This window comes from Metopolophium dirhodum, chromosome 6, assembly GCF_019925205.1.
Source record: "Metopolophium dirhodum isolate CAU chromosome 6, ASM1992520v1, whole genome shotgun sequence".
Taxonomy (NCBI): Eukaryota; Metazoa; Arthropoda; class Insecta; order Hemiptera; family Aphididae; genus Metopolophium; species Metopolophium dirhodum.
Window position 1 is genome coordinate 19,324,219 of NC_083565.1, and position 19,773 is coordinate 19,343,991.

General features: G+C 33.4%; 1 protein-coding gene across 2 annotated transcripts in view; it reads left to right on the forward strand.

Moving 5' to 3' along the window:
• The window catches only part of LOC132947035 (protein lozenge-like), a 46,604-nt gene extending 26,831 nt beyond the window's left edge, over positions 1-19,773 (forward strand). For both annotated transcript variants that reach the window (XM_061017212.1, XM_061017213.1), the window contains exons 4-5: positions 11,766-11,933; positions 17,554-19,773. In XM_061017212.1, coding sequence (XP_060873195.1) covers positions 11,766-11,933; positions 17,554-18,383 — 998 coding nt within the window. In that variant the 3' untranslated portion in view covers positions 18,384-19,773. The remainder of the gene's footprint in view (positions 1-11,765; positions 11,934-17,553) is intronic.

The window sequence follows — 19,773 nt, forward strand, 5'->3', positions numbered from 1 at the left end:
TGTTCACCGGCAGAACGATCACGTTTCGTCTAGAAAGTGGCCCTTTACATTGCGGTTGGGCGCCCATCAACCGTAACGGACCAATCGACTGCTTCCAATATTATTATTGTTATTATTATTATATTATCACACTAGGTGTATCATAACGCATACGATTATATAGTATATACGTGTATATGGGTAGAGTAGCTGCTGGTAGTAAGACTACCTCACCTATATAATATGTATAATACATAGTAGGTATGTATATGCACGTACGTACGTACGTACAATAATTTATACTGTAGGTATAATGATAATAATTTTTATTATTGTATTTCTTTTCTGTTGGAATAATAATGCGCGCACCAGAAATGATATATACACGTCTGTCGACCGGAAATCGATTGTATATTATATACACGCCTTGTGCGTATATAGTGTTATAATACATATGATACATGTGCATATATATATATCTATCGTATAATAGTGAATACACCTATATGGCTATTGCTGTACCTCCCATAATTCCATATGACTATATAATAATCGTACGAACAGACATTGCACCTAGAAGTCAGTGCCGATGCTGCTAGTTTTTGCGAGGCCCTGGGCGAAACGGATTCATCGAGGACAAAAATCCAATAATATTATAATCATGAAATTATGTGTAGGTATGCTCCAAATCTTTTACACCGCGACTTCGGTGAACCAGAAAAATGGCGTTTTGTTTAAGATTTTAACTTGGAGAAATTTCAGGGTCCCGCGCTGGCGGCTGAAGATACTAAGATAGGTACTGCTAAGATAGAAACATTAAAACCTAATAATATGAACCATATGTTATTTTGGCAATTTCACGCCCGTCGCCCGGTGTGAATATCTAGTTCATATTGCTTGTAACGATAATTACCTATAAATATTTGGTCACTAACGTTAATCACGCGGATATCGTTATTTCCCGTTTAACGTAATTTACCGTCACATATCCACATGGATAATATACCTAACCATAGTCCATAATATGGTTTATGATTTTGTACTATATTATATAATATTATTACATTGATGTCAATATGAGGGTCCTTCAGTCCTTCGTCACGCAAAAACCCCGCAGCACGCAAAACGGATGAATGGGTGACGTAAAAAAAAAAAATAAAAATAAAACCAGTTTTACTTTTTTGTTTTGTTTTGTTTTTGAGTCATCGCGGCGCTGACGACTATATTACACACACAATAACGATATTATTATCATCATCATAGTCGTCGCCGTGTATACATTTACACGCATATGCGGACGTTACGCAACCCGCAGGTAGGTATGTAGTATGTACATGTGTATTTACTATATTCAGACACTATATACGCACACTTGGTCCGCGCCAGTCACTCGCAGTCTCCGACGACCACCGTCGTCGCGTTTAATGCCCTCCACCTCCCCTCTCCACCCTTATCCACCATAACTTCCAGGGCGTTGGAGATACGTACGGATTAATTAACGCGATGGAATATTATTTGATATTATATTATAATACGGTGGAAAAAAAACAACCATATTAAATATAATATATTACGGGTCGACAGAGACAACGGAGGGAGACAGACACGCGTGGAATATGAGAACGGTTCACACATATTATTATTATACAGGTATATATTATGTACGCCAACTCGATAATATTTATGAATAATGAATACTTACGTATATATAGTGAATTGCAAGTAGGCAGCTACTACTCGGCAGGTAATCGTTGTAAATTGCAGTGTGTGTGTGTATTAAAGAGGTGGTGAAGTTTACGAAATCCGAACGAATTTCCGATGACTTTCTATACACAAGACGTGTATGATTTAAGTGCACGACAATTTTTGTGGCGCGCGCGGTGTATAATACATAGCGAACGACATGTGTGTATATAGTAATTTTTTTGTTTAAAACTTTTTCATTCAAGGCTCGACTCGGTTAAAACCCAATGAATCGAAGAAAATATAATGAAACGACAGTCTCTTTTTAAACCCGTCCAACGAAATAATGAATGGTAGTATACCTGCTGCGCATGTACACATGTTTGTAATATTATTATGCGCATTTACATAGCTTATATTAGTTATATCGACCAACCGCTCGTGTGTCGTTCCGGAACTCTGGTCAAACAAATTTGATTTTCCATTCGTATACGACAATTTTTTTTTTTTAATATTAAATATATTATAATTTAGGTAATATGTAAAAATGGTTTCGTATGATTGTATTGCACGTGATTAACTCAACGTCTGAATATAATAAAATAAAATAAAATTTGGGCATATTCGTTACAGAATCGTTTTTTAATCAAAATATTAATTGAAAATATTGGTTAATAAGGGAAAAAAGTCGCGGTAAAAAAGGCTAAATTTTTATAGTATGTTATACATACAATATGATGTAGGTGTCCTTCGTAACACAATTTACAATTATTTTTATTGGAGTTAATAATTGTTATTTTAAAATATACCCCAAATCTATAATGAAAAATGGAAACACAGGAGAGTGTAGATAAATTTATGAGACAATCACAGTTTATATTTTAAAAATGTTTTAAGGGAATGTTGACAAGAAATGTCATTAATTGAATAAAAATAACATCAAACAACATTTATTGAAATCAATTGAGTTTATGTTTGTTTTACACTTAATACTATAAATACACTTAGATTGAACCTATGTGGCTACTGGCTATTAATAAAGTGAAAACTATAAACATAGTGTTTTTTTAACGTAAAATAGTTACAAAACCTATTTATTATTCAAAAACTATTAAAATTTTTTTAACAAATAGTTAAAAACATTAAGTCAACGTTTCATTGTCTTGCTCACTCTTACGTATAGGTGAAGTGTATACATCTTACGCTATGACTTATGATATATAATATTAATTATTAGCATGTCAATGTGATACGAATAATGTATTATCTTAATAAATTATTGTCTATTTTAACAACTTCTTATATTATTATAAATTATATCATATTATTTCACATACATCACAAATATAATATAACGATTAAGTAATCGTTCCTTTGAAAGTTCGAAAGTAATTATCTCACTCCTATTTATATGGAACCGAATATCCATGTTATATTTGTGTATCGTCTATAATATATTTATATAATATTAGTAATTATTTAAAATTTTAATTAAATTTAAAGGAAATAATGTATAGTACTGATATATAGTACCGTATAGTACTGTATAGTTGAATCCACAAATAACGCGATAAATTTGAATTAATTTATCTAAAATTTCATATTTAAACTTTTTTATAATTCTTAATATTATACCCGTATATGTTATAAGGCTAGGGATAAAAATAAATAAATAAATATTATAACTTATAAGCCCACCAAATATATTTTTAGAAAGCTACAATATAGGTAGTACCTACTATTAAAAAGGGTGTTCTCTCGTTGTTTCAATTTGAAAGCTCAACAATCGAACGAGATCCATTTAGTTTCGATACCAGTGTCCAGCACTCTAATATAAACTCACGACTTAGTCATAGTTTGAACAATATACTTTTGCAAACTTGTTTTGAAATAAACAGTTTAAATGATTTATCTGTTATGGATGACTGTTACCGGTTAATAGTTAACCAGGTATATATCATGAAATATAATTTTTAGCCTATATTATGTGCGATTTCACGTACGAGCTTAAGACACGTTATATAATATCAGAATAATATTATACTACCGTATAATAAGTGTATATTTTTACCTATTAGTGTCAAGTGTTCTTGGGTACACGTAGGGTATAATCGTAATTGTACGTTCGGCCCAAAATAATATTTTACATTTTACTAATAACGTATTTAGATGCATATTTTTTTCTTATTACCAAGTACAGTATATATGTATATCCTATTATATTATGTTTCTCGTCCGAGGTATAATTTCGGTTAATTACGGGTCACGGACAAAATATTATTATATAGCTGCGGCCAATTACCCGAAGTCCTGAACTGTGAGGAAGAAAATAAAAAATAAATGATACATGGTTTATAGTGATTCATCGAACTGTGTTATTTATATATATATATATATTGTTACGAGCCGTCTAATTGACGGAGTGAGTGATATTCGGCATTATCGTTTTTCAAATAACTAGTCCCGAGTAAGATTAAGAACAATAGGTATAATGATGATTATTATAACAGGTGTTCCCCTGTAGAAGGCGTCGTCGGCGCAAAATAATATAATTATTATGCTCATTACCCGATTTTCCGAACGTCTATGACATTATATTTTACATACAAACTGCAAAATATATTCATAACTAAAATTTAAAATAATATACCTATCGTGTGTATTCCGAGTTTGTTTGTTATTTTTTTTAACGTTAATCTCAACGATTCTCAACCGCAAGAGAAAAAACGAACGCGTTGTTTAAGTATATTGTATATTATTATTATTATTATTATATTCGCACTAGTAGCGTATAAATATAATATTATCATCTGCAGAAGTAGGTACCTATATAATATTATAAATTATAATACTACTGCACCGTATTGATTACAGCTGTTGTTATGCATCTATACAATATAATATATAAATATATTATGTATACGCGTACGATATATACTTACTTATTATACAATATAGGTACTTACTATATTAGACGATATACCTACTTTAAGAGCAATATATTATACACTTTCCGATTCTTATACATATACCTACCTATATATATTGTATTATATTGTCTATTAAAAATAAAGTTGTCGGTGTTGGTTATTGATATTATTATACAATAATAGTATACTTTTAATCATAAAATCCAACCCATAATAAGTTATAACTTATTTACTAACAAGTAATAATCTATATTTTATAATATGTTATAAATACAGTATTGTACGCTTATACACGTTTTATTTCAGTGATTTAAAATCGCATATAGTTACCATCTTGCGTTAACATTTTATTTAGAAGAGCGAATATAGGCGGGAGGGGGGGTAATACACTTTTCAGTTTCACACCAAATCTCACTTTTTAGATTTACCTGAAGAGTAAACCGAATAAAGATTTCTACAATGGCGTAAGTTATATATCTTTAACTGTATCATTAAGGACTGCAAAAATTACGAACAGTAAGCTGACCGCTGGGATTCGGCGGTAGAGTGTTTTGTATTGCAGAAAATTACGGTTTTAAATTTACTTACTTTTATTATCATTTATAAGCATATCATATAAATCAATAAAATATGTAGCATATGTTTATGTATTCGTCTAATATGTTGAGAAGTAACTTGTTGATCAAAAATTATAAGAGTCAACAAAGATTAATTTTCAAGTACTTATATAGTTACTTATAGCCAGAGTTGGTGTATTACTTCATTTTTGTTCAACTGTTTTTTTCTGTTTAAAACATCGTTAAAAATACATTTAAAAAAAAAAAAACACAATATTCACTTGGATTTTACACTGTTTTAAACATATATTTTATTCGTTTTAAACAATAACAACAAAACGTTAAATATTTTAAACATAACAACCCTTCGGTTATAGCCACTATAGGTAAATAGGTAATGATGTAATGTAATAATGAAGACATTTCTTGAAAAACAATGTATATAATAATATGCTCGTGACCTCCCGCCTTTGTGATATACTTTAACTAATGATCGCATGACGTGCAATGCTGCTGCGTATATGACCCTCAGTTTACGGCACCGGACTTCAGCCCTCTTAAATATTATTATTGCGACTGTCGGTTATATATTATACAATATACCTACTGTATCGAATAACGAGCGAAATAATCATAAGCAATATAGTTTATAGGTGCAATACATTTATTATATTATCGTGTCGCATATATAGTAATAATATAATTAAATATCGTATAATTCGTATATTGCGCCGCGGGTTAATGAAATACTACCCGTGAAGTGCACTCGCAGATGTATAGTTATATCGGTGTGCATATTATATTATATGGTGTATAGCTATATTACCTATGTCCTGCACTCTTGCGGTAAAGTGCAACCGATGCACGCGCCGGTGCAGTGTGGATCAAAAAACAATACAGGTCCCACCCCAGGGGTACGCGCGACGCGTCGGTACTGCGAGAAATATAACGTAAAATATTATTATAACGTAAATAACCCAACACTGTATTAGATTATATTATAATATGTATATATATATATGTGTGTGTGTACACGCGAGAAACCACATCCCTTGTGATCGATTTCCGGACAACCGTCGACGGCGTACAAAATATTATACCTCATATTATTATTATTATAATATGTGGCGGGTAATACCTAAATATTATACGCATGCTGTGAGGTTTTATTTTTTTTTAATTTCGTTTTTTATCCATACTCGCACTATCGGATGTCTTTATTTTCGGTACATATTATTATACCTTATAGTATTAATATACCTAAATAGTAGGTTTATATACTGTAATACTGTATAGTAACGCGTGTATAGTTTAACGGGCTGGGTGGCCTGCAAAAACGCAGTAAATCAAAAACCACGAGATATCGAAGAAAAAAATTGTTCAGAAAGCATGCATATTGCATATTGGTACGACCGCGACGCCTGCAGATATAGGGAAGTACCTACATCAAATTTGTTTCACGCGTTTGATTTCTTTTATATAATGGTTATTAAGTCATTCATTTTTACTTTGACTTGTCAACATGTGAACATTTTATTCAATATAGTTAATTATTATAATTTATAATACATAGCAGCATTTACCTAATAGTAGATTGTAGATCGATCAAATGAAGAGTGACAAGTCCCTTAGTATTATTCGTCTTTAAACTCAAAACGGTCGTTAAAATTAAATATATCGTTCGCCGTTTATAAAGATTAAGAAAAAAAATAAATACGATTTACCATCAGCTGTTCTATAAATGGACACTATATCTACCGAACACAATGTAATATATTAATAATATATTACCTGGGGGACGGAGTGGCCGAGCGGACTAAGGCGTCGGCTGCGACGCAGTCGACCTGAGTTCGATTCCTAGGCAATGGGCGGCATTTTTCTTCGGACAAGTCACGGTGTCCGGAGAACAAGTGTCGCCATCCCCCACCCGGGCATGGCAGATACCTACGGGTGCCCAATCAAAAATTCTGCCAAACTAAACACATACGTGTTCCTCCCCCTACCGACTTAATAACCTACAGTAAAAACTAAAAATAGCTAATGGCCCCAGCTGCCGGGCTCAAGATCAATAATAAAAAAAAAATATATATATTACCTACTCTTATATTATAGTTATACATAGAACATAATATTATTATAAGCCTATACACGAGAACGATTGATATAAGTTTGAACACACACATTAAAAATCATTATTTTTGTTTACATGGAATTATCATTTGCCATAGCCATACAAATATACAATAATACAGTATGTTATACATAATATTCATATTATTATAATATTATGTTGTGGTTTTCGTGTAGGTATATTATTTGCATACTATACACAATACACATATTATACAGTTCGTCATGTCTGACCAATTACGGGCTAGATGTAACCACGTGCTAACTATATGGCATATATTTTAAACTATAATATACGAGTAGTAGTTCTGGTTCTTATTTTTTAAGGTCACACATGCGTCTTAACTTTTTAATGGACAGTTTCATATAGCTGGTTTCTTTTTGTTTTTATTAATCTTTATTACAACTGGGCAGCAAGGTCCATTTTATAGTTACAGTGTCTTAATTACTAGTCGCAATTATTTAAAGTATTAATAATATTATGTTACATTCATATAACAATTCAATTCAATTTGTTTGTTTTAAAAATTAAAAAATTTAAGGATTTTCTTGTTTTGTTACGGATAGGGTCCAAAACAGGCGTCGCGTCGAGAGTTTTGGACATACTGAGGTTTGCTCCTGAGAGTTGCTCCTGTCCGAATCATTGGCATTCCGTTAGGATATATGTTTTACAGTGAGTTGTGTACCACAAGCTTCGCACATGGGGGGTTCTTCTATTGACATGAGAAATCCATGAGTTAACCTTGATTGCCCGATTCTTAGTCGATTTATTATATAGTTTCATCCTTTTTAGTGAGATTTGGGTTTTTCCATCTAAAGGTTGTTCTCTTAATCTGATTCAGTCTTGTGTACTGGTTATTCCAAAGGATTTGCCATTTTTTTTTTATGTGTGTTTTAACAGATATTTTGAAGTCGTCTTAGGGGATTTGGTCCAATACGGTCGTGTCTGTGTTGGATACATCAAGTTTGGAATATTGGTCCACGGTTTCATTACCTTTGATGACGTCGAGTCATGGAATCCAGATGCATAATATTTGTTTTTTGTTGATTTTATTAGCTTTATCAAGTTTATTTTGAATGAGAACTACGATGTCACTTGGATTAATTTTGTTTTTTATGCTATTTATAGCATTTAAGGAGTAAGGTCTGGGTATACCTAGTTTTTAGATTTATTAACTATAGGTTACAATATCAAAAACTATCATTCTAACATGTAATTCATAATTCAGATAATATACATATTGTATACACTCCTCTGTCAACGGTGTAAATTCGTGTGAAAGAAACAAATAGGTTGATGGGTATGGATGGTTTTTAATTTTTATCATGTAGGTACATAAAAATCTGTTATAATGCAATATGCATGTTTGAAAAAATAATGTTTCATCCCTACTAAATTACCATTGGTATTTTGACGTTTTAAGTGAAACATTTTACTTGATCGAAAATGAAAAATTCTAGAAGTTAATATCGTTTTAAACACACGTGCATGCACTATTATTTCGTAAATCATAAATTTAAATAGTAAAAGCTCAACATTTTGGAAGTGAACATTTCGATTGTGCCTTAATTATGACCGAACCTCAGTGAAATACGAACCCAACTCGTTGAAAAATCTCAAATCAGTAATCACAACATAACTCAAGTACATATTTTTCAAAACTACGTAGCTGTAGATGTATCAACACACACAAACGCATGTATACCATATTATGATATTAATTATATTGTAGTCAAACCGTAGGCGTTAAAGTCAATATATTACCGAACGCGTGTGTTGTTTGTATTTATTATATTATGTGCAACGAAGGTATACATGCATAATATGATATTATATAAAGGATAATAGTCGATAATATAATATATCGTTTTCGCACTTCGATTAATGATCACCAGATCACCCGGTACCTACACCTATAATATAATATATTATTATCAATATATACGGAATGCTTTTTGACGAATGCTTTCCACGCAGTACTCGTATATATATAATATATAATATATATACATTCTTTTTTTAAGAAATAGAAAAACCGAAAGCGGTATCATAAATCTCGGTAAAACACCACTCGCGGGTCTTCGACTCGTGAATATTAAACGGCTGTTCACAGGTCGCTCACTTTTAACTTGAAAAAAGCATTTATATTTATTATATATTATATCATAGTATAGTAACCATATACGCATATACCTGTAACACGTCTTATTCTATTATATACGGACGCGACGTCATCATCATCATCGCATGCGAGTGCGGACTATATTATACGATACATCCGTCGATTTTTCAACCGCACACATATCCTACGTACCTGCACAACAACAATATAACAGTACGCGATGCACATCTCCGCGGGGCCCGTCGGTCACAAACTCGACGATTTCCATTATATTAGGATTTATTTTTGTAAATTATTTTTCCTCCCAAAACGACTCTATAATATATTGTAATATGTTATAATATATTAGGCATATACGTAGGTACATGTATATATATATAAATGCCTTCAATATAATAATAAGTACACGAGCGGCCGACAATAAGTGTGCGTGCGTTATTTCTTCAAACGTTTTATTATTATATTATAAAAACTGTTATTATTATATTGTTTCGTTTTCGCCCCGAGGCATTGTCCTGACGCGCGCGCGCCCTCGCACACGTAAACTGACACAGACACACGATATTATAATATATGAAGAGTCGACGGCGACGACGAAGATCCATTCGACGCGTGAAATATCGCATGTCCTTAGCGCAGTCGGCCATTAATTATTTACCGCCGAAAAAATGTATCTACCACGCGTATGCACACGGTCTATACCTGTGTACCTATACTTTATTCTATACACATGTATTATATTATATTATGGCGCACAATGAATGGGACCATACCTGTGTGTGGCTGTGTGCGTGTACCGTCTGCAACGGGTTCTCGTCGCGTTGTTGCTGCGCTGCCGCAGTGATTATATTAATTTTTTATAAAAATATATTTTATTATTAACATGTTCTCTTTTCTTCTCCGCCCGTGCAGCCCGTGCATCATTCCGATTTGACGACAATGACTAATGAGCCATTATATTATTACAAATATATTTTAATACGCTAGCGCGGGCCTCTCCCCTGCCCCCGTAGACGCCGTCGCCACACGCTCCGACGGCGACGATGACGACTTTATCACAATTGCGTTTTCGAGTGGGTACTGCATATTATAACAATAATAATAATAACAACAATAATAATGTACTCGCGCCGCGTCTCGTTCAATTTGTCGTCCGTCTTCTCTTTCTCTTTCGGGCCGCGGGACGCCTTTTTAACGCGTGTACAATTATAATAATAATAATACACATATTTATACTATTTTCGTCATTATATTATTACCATCACAATAATATTATAATAATGTATGAAATTTATGGTATTAAATTCGTCGCAGAACAACAACCCCCCGCAGCACCACAGCGATTTCGACGGGTGAGATATTATGATTGATGCGTGAATAATATAGACTTAACACCGCGTCTTGTGTAGTCTATAAAGCGCAAGTTAACGGTTTGAGTCCTATCCAGGGATTAGGTTGTCGGCCAAGTGGACACATATTATGTCAAATGCCCACTGGTCCGCTCCTGGTATTTAGGTTTTGGGGGGGCTCGGTACGATGGTATAGGTACCTCAGACCTCTACATAATATTATTACGTAGGTTCTTACATGTTATCGATTATGTTTATTCCCTGCTCGTAAATTACCTATATTATATGTCACAAACAATCATTGAATTATATTATATCACATTGTTTTATGTTTTGATTTAATTACATACATAATAGAAAATTGTGTACGAAGTTATGTCGAGTACCGTAGTACCTATACTAAAATATACTTATAATTACTTTCCAACCTAATTAGTATAATATTTTTTAGTTTTAATAGCTTTACGCATTTTCAAGTGTCAAAAGTTTAGTTCTTAAACTCACTAAAATATGTTGTTAATATGCCAATAACGTATAATAGGTTTATAGCCGTCTATACAATTACATAATATGATATGAAAGACGCGTGAACTTCAAGACCAACTATACCGAATGTACCTGCTACCAATAAACATAACCTACATGGGAATCGGCGTTCTAAATAGCTAATTTGAAGGTTAATGCTGCTTATTATGTTCTTTAAATGATTCAAACTAATGTGCGATTCGCGAAAGAATTATTGCGATTGTAGCGACCGCTAATTGTTATATATTTTTCTGGCTATACTCTTCAGTGCACTCTTGCGTCACTAGCATCTCAAAAAAGTCACGCGTCCATTTTTTTTTGTACGCGCATATCATTACAATATGTATTTGGACGATGAGAATTATTATAATTAATATTAAACATCATAATTATTATAATTGTATATATAAATAAACTGTTTTCATGTATCGATGCGCGGGCGTGCGTTATCTCGACCGATTCGGTTTTAATTTTCGGTAAACTTTTCAGACGAACATTCCGACATACCCGTCGGCGTGCCGGAGTCGAGCAACTGGTGTGGTTATTCGTCGTCGTCGTATTCGCCAAGTGCAGCGCCGCTTGGAGGAGCTGCATACGCCGCGTATCCCGACACCACCGGACCTGCCGCGACCATGGCAATGGACGCTCCCTCAGCCAGTGAGTATAAAAATATTGAATAATATACGATAATGACCGTTTTACAATGTATATTTAGGGCGATTCATGATTATGCACAGCGGTCATTGTTCACCCCATTTTCACGTTTAAATACTGAATTTATTCAACTCTGTTTTTTTTGCGGTATCAATGGCACCGAATAATAATATCATAAGCAGACGAATTTTGTTTTTACATTTTTCAATCAAAATCTGAACTTCTATAATATACTTTGAAGTTATCCTACTTTATATATAAGTAAATATAGTATATACTGAGGGCTAAAAATTTTATTGTAAAAATAATATATTTATTTATTTTACCTACTGCGCCAATAGTGAGCGGTTTTTTCTGTTTTCGCGGTGCGTTTATGTAGTTTCAGCCAATAGACCGCAAAATCATCGATACTATAGATACCTCATATACGGGTATACCACATCTATCAATATACTACACCTACCCAATTACATTTCATAGAATCACTGTAGGTATCATCTATAGGTACGCCTGACCCGGACGATCGTGTCAAAACATAATGAATTTAGTATCATAAATATCCTTGTAAATTGGCATTTACACATTACACGCACTCGAACAACTTATATCTTATAACTTATAATATTTTAAAACCATGTCGTAGTCACACGATATGATATCAGCCAATTTTGCAGGTTTTCGCTTTTGATAAAATAAATCTGAAATTATCGATTTACACGTTGCTGGTTATAGACTTATAGTATACAAAACTATATAATTTGTGTGCGTGAATAGATTATGTCAAAAGTCGAATTATTAATTTGAATCGAATATACTTAAATAGACTATAGTCTGCATAGGGCGAGTAGAGGAGTAGAAAAAAAAACGAACCCGGATGGTTGCACCACATCATTGACACGGTGGTGCATTATCCCGGTACGGGATACTGGGATAGTGTTGGGATAATCTTACACCGGTTTGAATCAACGAATTTCTAGTACGTTATCGAAAATATATATATTATTTTCAGTGGCGTTATATAATGTTATATACGACTTTCGTTCACTCGGAAAAATTGCAAATAAAATTAGGTACTGCGGGTGCCTACCTATATTATAGCCGTATGCGAACGCACGAGATCAGCAGACATGCGCGCTATTACATACCTATACATAATATTATATGATATAAATATAATTATGCACCGTGTATAATAATACAATATATTATAATGATAAACAATATATGAAACATGGACGGGCGCATCGATTACTGCGAATTATATAGCGTCCGAGCAGATCATATTTATTATTATTATTATTATATTATATAGATACTTGAGGAAGATTAGCGTCGTGTGTGTTCGTCACGCGATGGTTACGCGTGCATCCGCACCTATATATTATATATATATATATACATTAGCTACATTATTAGGTGCCTATATATTCATATAATATACACATGTATATATTATCTTCAGAAGCTCTCAGATTGCAAAAATCCTCAGAGTTCACCCCAACACCCGGGTCATTCGTTCGAATCAAATGATATAATATTGGGTTATATGTTACATATACGTATAGGTATACCTGTACATGGTAATGTAGACTATTTGTTGAAATCTATACACGAAATTTGTGGCGACACATCGCAATCGACTAACTATTTTAGTCTAAAATTACAACATATTGATACATAATATACATTGACAAACACATAAATTATTAATTTACCAACTTTAAAAGGTTAACATTTAACGGCCTATAAGTGGTTTTTTTAAAAGTTTAAACGATTAAATTGTTAAAAAAAAAAAAACGAAAAAACCATATGAGCTTATTGAAACATCAGCTAGTTGTTCAAATATTCGTATGTCTAAAGCTTTTGTGGCAAATTTGCTAATTTTTTTCAATGGAAAACAAGTCATAATTATTTTGGTTAAACATCCACATAGTTTTTCAAATCTTTATGATTATATTATATCATACAGAATTGGTACGATTACATCCTCGGAAATTGGCATAAATTCGCATTTAATTTCGGTACTTTTGATCCCCCCCAGAAAATAATTCTCAACATCTACTCTTTGAACAGCATCGTAATCCACAGAAATACTTCAAGTTGTATAGACATCGCATAATCATGTCTTGTCAAACGAGTTTTTACATAGGATGATTCGTATTGTCCTTCCGTCTTCGGACCCATTTTCGATCGAATATGCCTGTTTTCGAATAGGATAATACAATCTAACACCTATATATATTATATAATACATTTTCGTTCCTCTTAGAGTTTGGCAAATTTTTATTCGAATAATTAAACAAAACGTGTTCGAATAATGCCCTGCTCTGCTCCTATCCACACACACACACCCAGTGTTGGGTAACCATTTCTACTATTAACTGATGATTACAATTTATATGGATCTTATCTATAACTAAATATTCATGGATTTTATTAAATAAACACACGTTGAATTTGTCAGTACTTAAGGATTAAGATAATGTACTATTGATGTTAAAAATAACATAATTTCACTATGAAAAAATAGAATAATGAAATGTATGAATATTCAGTTATAGATAAAATCCATATAAACTGTAATCATCATCGGGTAATTTCTACCCAACACTGACACACGTCACACACACACACATACTTGTAGTGAGTATAATATCGTAACAAAGCAGTAATAAACAGCTAGTATAGGTACTTTTGCAGCAGTGAAATGGATTCGAATGGATTGTAATAACAATGTAGGCATATAGGTATTTCACTATTAAGAAATATTTGGGCGTAGGTCTATAGTTGGTACGGTTTCGACACTTAGACGTACCCGACGCGTGACTTGTCGTGGCAATAATGTTTATTATTTATTCTATCTATCATCGTAGGCGCTGGGTAATAATAAGCATTCTAGTTATATTGGGTATACCATAGAAATCAGAAACGTATAATATTATATGCGTGTTTTTTAGATTTTCGTCGAAAAAATACGACATTGTTATATTGTACAGTAGGTACCTGTTCCATAGACGAAAAGTGTAGTCGTCGGTATTAAAGTAATTACGTCATCTGTAAATAATAATTAGTCTCGGCTCTAAGGTTGGAAGACGTTCATTGTGATTATTTTATAGTTTAAAAATAAGCATAGATAGCATATAATTATAATAATATATGTCTGTCGGTGTTTTTTTATATTGTTCTGCAGAATCGCCAATTATAAGTATTATAGGTGTAATACTATGTACGACGTACATAATATTAGCGGTGATTCAGTGATTGTATATTTCAATATTTGTATATTACCTACCTATTAAATTAATGAATAAATGAAAAGAGAAATGAGAAATGAGAAAAGTAAATCAACGTACGAAGTGTTCTTTGATTCGTTTTTCAATCATTATAGGATGCTATAGATTATATAGTAAAGAATAACTCAAACATGAATTTCGTTTTGGCTCACAAAAATCGAATAAATTGTTTGTTTGTACATTTATAGGGTTGCTATTGGTTACAAAAATAAGATTTAAAAAAAAAATGGTATATTATACTACCCGACATGCTCCATGCATTGCTACGCATATTTTTTTTTATATAAAAAAAAATAATATTTAATTAATTGTTTGTCATTAAAATGTAGGTACTACAAAATGTAATATATTTGTAGCTCATAGGCTTGAAAAATACTCGACCGAATTTGATTCGTAATTGGATCGGTCAAATTATAGTTTACAGAGCGAGGTACACCGATGCCAATTTGCTCATGAATTAAGCTACACTACAACAGAGACACGACAATATATTAAAGCGCTGTATTTGATGTTTGTTAAATTTTTCCCTGGTGAAGACCGGGGTCGTACAGCTAGTATAATATTTTATATTATAATATTTCACGTACAAAATCACATAACCACGACCGTCGGATTCTTACAGTACAGTACTACTACCTACGCGATCGGTTACTACCTTTAACCAGCCGTATAATATAATGAAATTTCCGAGTGTGATTAGGTTATCGAGACCTGTCATTAATATATTTTACGTCGTTTTCGTACGATATAATGATATGTCATTACTGTATGAGCCTTTTATTTCATGACGGCGAGTAACATGTGTCCGTACACAAACCGCCCTGTAAATCGTAATGGGATTGTCGTCGTCGGCATCTACGACCCCACGTGTACCTAATAGTTACTTAGGTCCCTGTATGTAGAAAAAATAAACGTAACCGGTAACGGCATTAAAACTCGCGGAGAGACTTGTATACATTAACGCGTTAAATGTCTCCCCATATCATATTTATGTAGTATAATATGCTATACATAGGTAATATACAATATTATATAATAGTACGTCAACGCCATAAATATTTTACGTTCGTCCCAAAGGAGCTGGTTATATACCTACACGTATATATATGTCATTACGGGCAATAAATGTTGTGGTCCCGTCTCATGTATGCTATAATTTTTAATATATAAAAGGTATTGCTAAGGTTTGGACGAACGGATCGTACTTATTATATAAAATAATATCATAATATGTACTCTCTAACAAGATAGAATACCTATATCAATGTCTTTAGATCGGTTATTTATATAACTACGAGATGTGTACCCACTATACCCATTGTCCCGCCGTTGTTCTTCGAAGATCCATCATTCATCATCTATAGAATTAATGTTCTATAAATGAAAAAAGTTCGCATATCTTCCTTCCTTGGGCAACTACATAATTATTAAAAAAAATTGAGATTTGAAAATATGGTTCATATATACACTCAAAATTTCAAAAAAAAAAATTTTAATTAATACATTGTTTAAAGAAAAATGAAGGTGAGCACGCTTATAGTTCATCACCTTATATATTACACTTTACACTTTGTGTAGTTATCAAATTATACTCTTTGGTGAATAACTATAGGTATATTTTTTAAATACTTCCTAATATACCTATAATTCGATTGTAAAATCTATACTTGATTTTTTTTTAATATGTATTTTTACACACACTCAATCTTTTTTCAGAGCTCAATGACCCTGGCACCCTAAATCTCTTTTGTAGGCTCGATACCTGCAAGCCTGAAATTGCAAAATTGAATACATATTTAATTAAACAGTAAACTTTTTTTAAATATTAAAATAATAAAAAATTATAGGTTACCTACTTTAATAGCCTTGCGTATCCATAAAGTCGGTCAATTTTTAAAAATAAAACTTATCAAAAATAAATGGTTAGAGCCTCAAAATATTAATAAGACATTTATACTGAATCCTTCTTTTTCTTCTTCCCACTTCGTTCATTTTACATAATCCGTGGTTGTCATTATATAGTTCTGTGCCTACTGTCCTGCTAACTGCCTGTTCTATACTTCTATTCAAACTATTGCAGAACTCTCTGATCTGAATAATATTATATACCTATATACTCGACAATCGTTGTTTGAACTTTACTGCAGGTGTTTTTCGTATGTTATATATACACATAATAATATAATATTTTTATTGTTTTACATAACATTATAAAGCCTATTTTTGAATTCCTTTTTTGATCAAGTATTTTAAACATTTTATTAAACAAATATTTACTGTATTTGCTAGTTACTAATAAAACACGTTTTTTCTTGTTCGTTTGTGCGCAGTGTACGGAAGCGGTCATCCGGAAGTACAGCAAAACAACCACATGGCAGACTTTTGTGGCACGCACCAACAACACCAACATCACCACCACCAACAACAACAACAGCAACAACAACATGAGCACCAACAGCAACACCAACAGGAACTCTTAAAACCGGCGCTTCATCATCAGGATTTGGAAACAGGCGTCGGCGGCGGCTATTACCCGTCGTCTTGGCCGACCGCGGAACACCACCATCACCATCATCCGTCGTCGTACCACCACCACCATCACCATCCGGCCGCGGTCGCGTACCAGTACAACGCGGCAGTGGTACCACCGCCACCACCGCCGCCTCCGCCGCACCACCCGGTACAGATGACCGCCGAACCACCAACCGTGCCGCCGCCCACCACGATGGTGCTGTACCCACACCTGTACTCGACGGTGAACCAGAACCAGATACACCTGCACCTGCACGCGCCGTCTTCCGCGGCCGAACACCAACTGCAGCAGTTGCACATCAACAACAATAACAACAACAACAACAACAACAACAGCATCAAGGACCCGTCCGCGGCCGAACACCACCAGTACGTCGTGGACGACGTGGCCGCGTTGGCCGCGGTCGCGGCTGCCGGCAATCCGGCCGCGCAGTTGACCATCAGCGCGGCCGGCAGTGGCGGAGGGAACGCGCGTGGCATCGAAATCGGACTCTTACCGCCACCCCCTGCCGTATCGCTAGACGAACACCATCAGGCGGGCGACATCATATCCATCGGCGGCCGGTACAGCGACCGACAACAACAGCAGCAACAACACACCGACCTGGCCGTCTGGAGGCCCTACTGATGGGCTGCGTCGCCACTATTATTATTTTATTACTACTATAGAGGACTACCAAGCGACGGCAACATGGGTCGCCACTTAGACCGTATAAAGCTCAACACACGACCGGAGACGCTATAAATCTGTAACGGCCGTATAGGTCCTATTATGAATTATTATTATATCATATTGTTGACTGTGTCTTTTCATACCGTTTTACAGTGGTGGCGCTAAAACTATTATTATTATCATTATTTTTATTATTAAACTTTTATTTTCATCATGTATATTATACCTACAACTACTGTCAACGGTGTGTTGGTTGAGAGGGTGGGTAACCCGTGCAGTAATCAGCTAGTTGTGATTAACAGTCAATTTTATTATAATTTAAATTTTTAATGAAGCTATTTTAATTGGTTTACAATATCAATCATGACAATATTCAAATCATGTCGTATTATATTTTATTATATGATTTCAAAATTACCAAAAGGAAGTTTTTCGTACATTTGGCTTCTCGTGAACAAATTGTCTTTTGGCCTGTAGTTGTCATATCGATTCGATAAGAATAAAAAATAAAGTGTCAACGGGGAGAGTGATTTATCTATTTATAGAGATAACTATTTTAAAGTGATGGTGACCGTAGCTCTGAAAAATATACTCTGAAACCCTTCATAATAATCTCGGGCTTATAGGTAAACTTATTCTTGTACAGTTATACCTATACCTGATTTTGCTTGACCGTTGTTATTTTAGCATCTTCCTCGATTTTTCGTCAATTATATACAATAGACCGTATATAGAGATAGATTCGAATTTGTATTTTTGCGCTGAAAAGTCAAAACAAAATTATTGTAAAATCAATATCATTATATGAAAATCAAATTAATTTCAAACGAGGTATAATTAGAAAATCTCACAATAACGTTTTTTACTGCAGAGCTAAGTACATCCCTTGAGCGACAAATGTATGTATCATTTTATATCTATAATAGTAATAATTATTATATTATAGAATGGTTCAAGAACGATTACAAACCAATGCATCATTAGCTGATTATAATATATTATTATCGTATTAAGTATTATTTGATCGAACGTTTCGAAATCCGTCGTTCGTCTTTTTCATTCGTCCATTGGCGCGCGTCAAATTACTATTCCTCGACACACGCATTCCGACGTATCTCATCGTTTTCTTTTCCTTATATATTTTATATTATTATTATATTGTAAACCTACTATTAATATTATAATATTATACGTTTCGTACGCACACGTGCCCCGTGATTGTACGTAATATTAACTTAGAAAATCAAAATTATCATACTTCTTTATATATTATATAATATTATTATTGTAATTTGTTGATTTATTTATATATATTATTGTATTATTAAATGTACTACTTGTGATA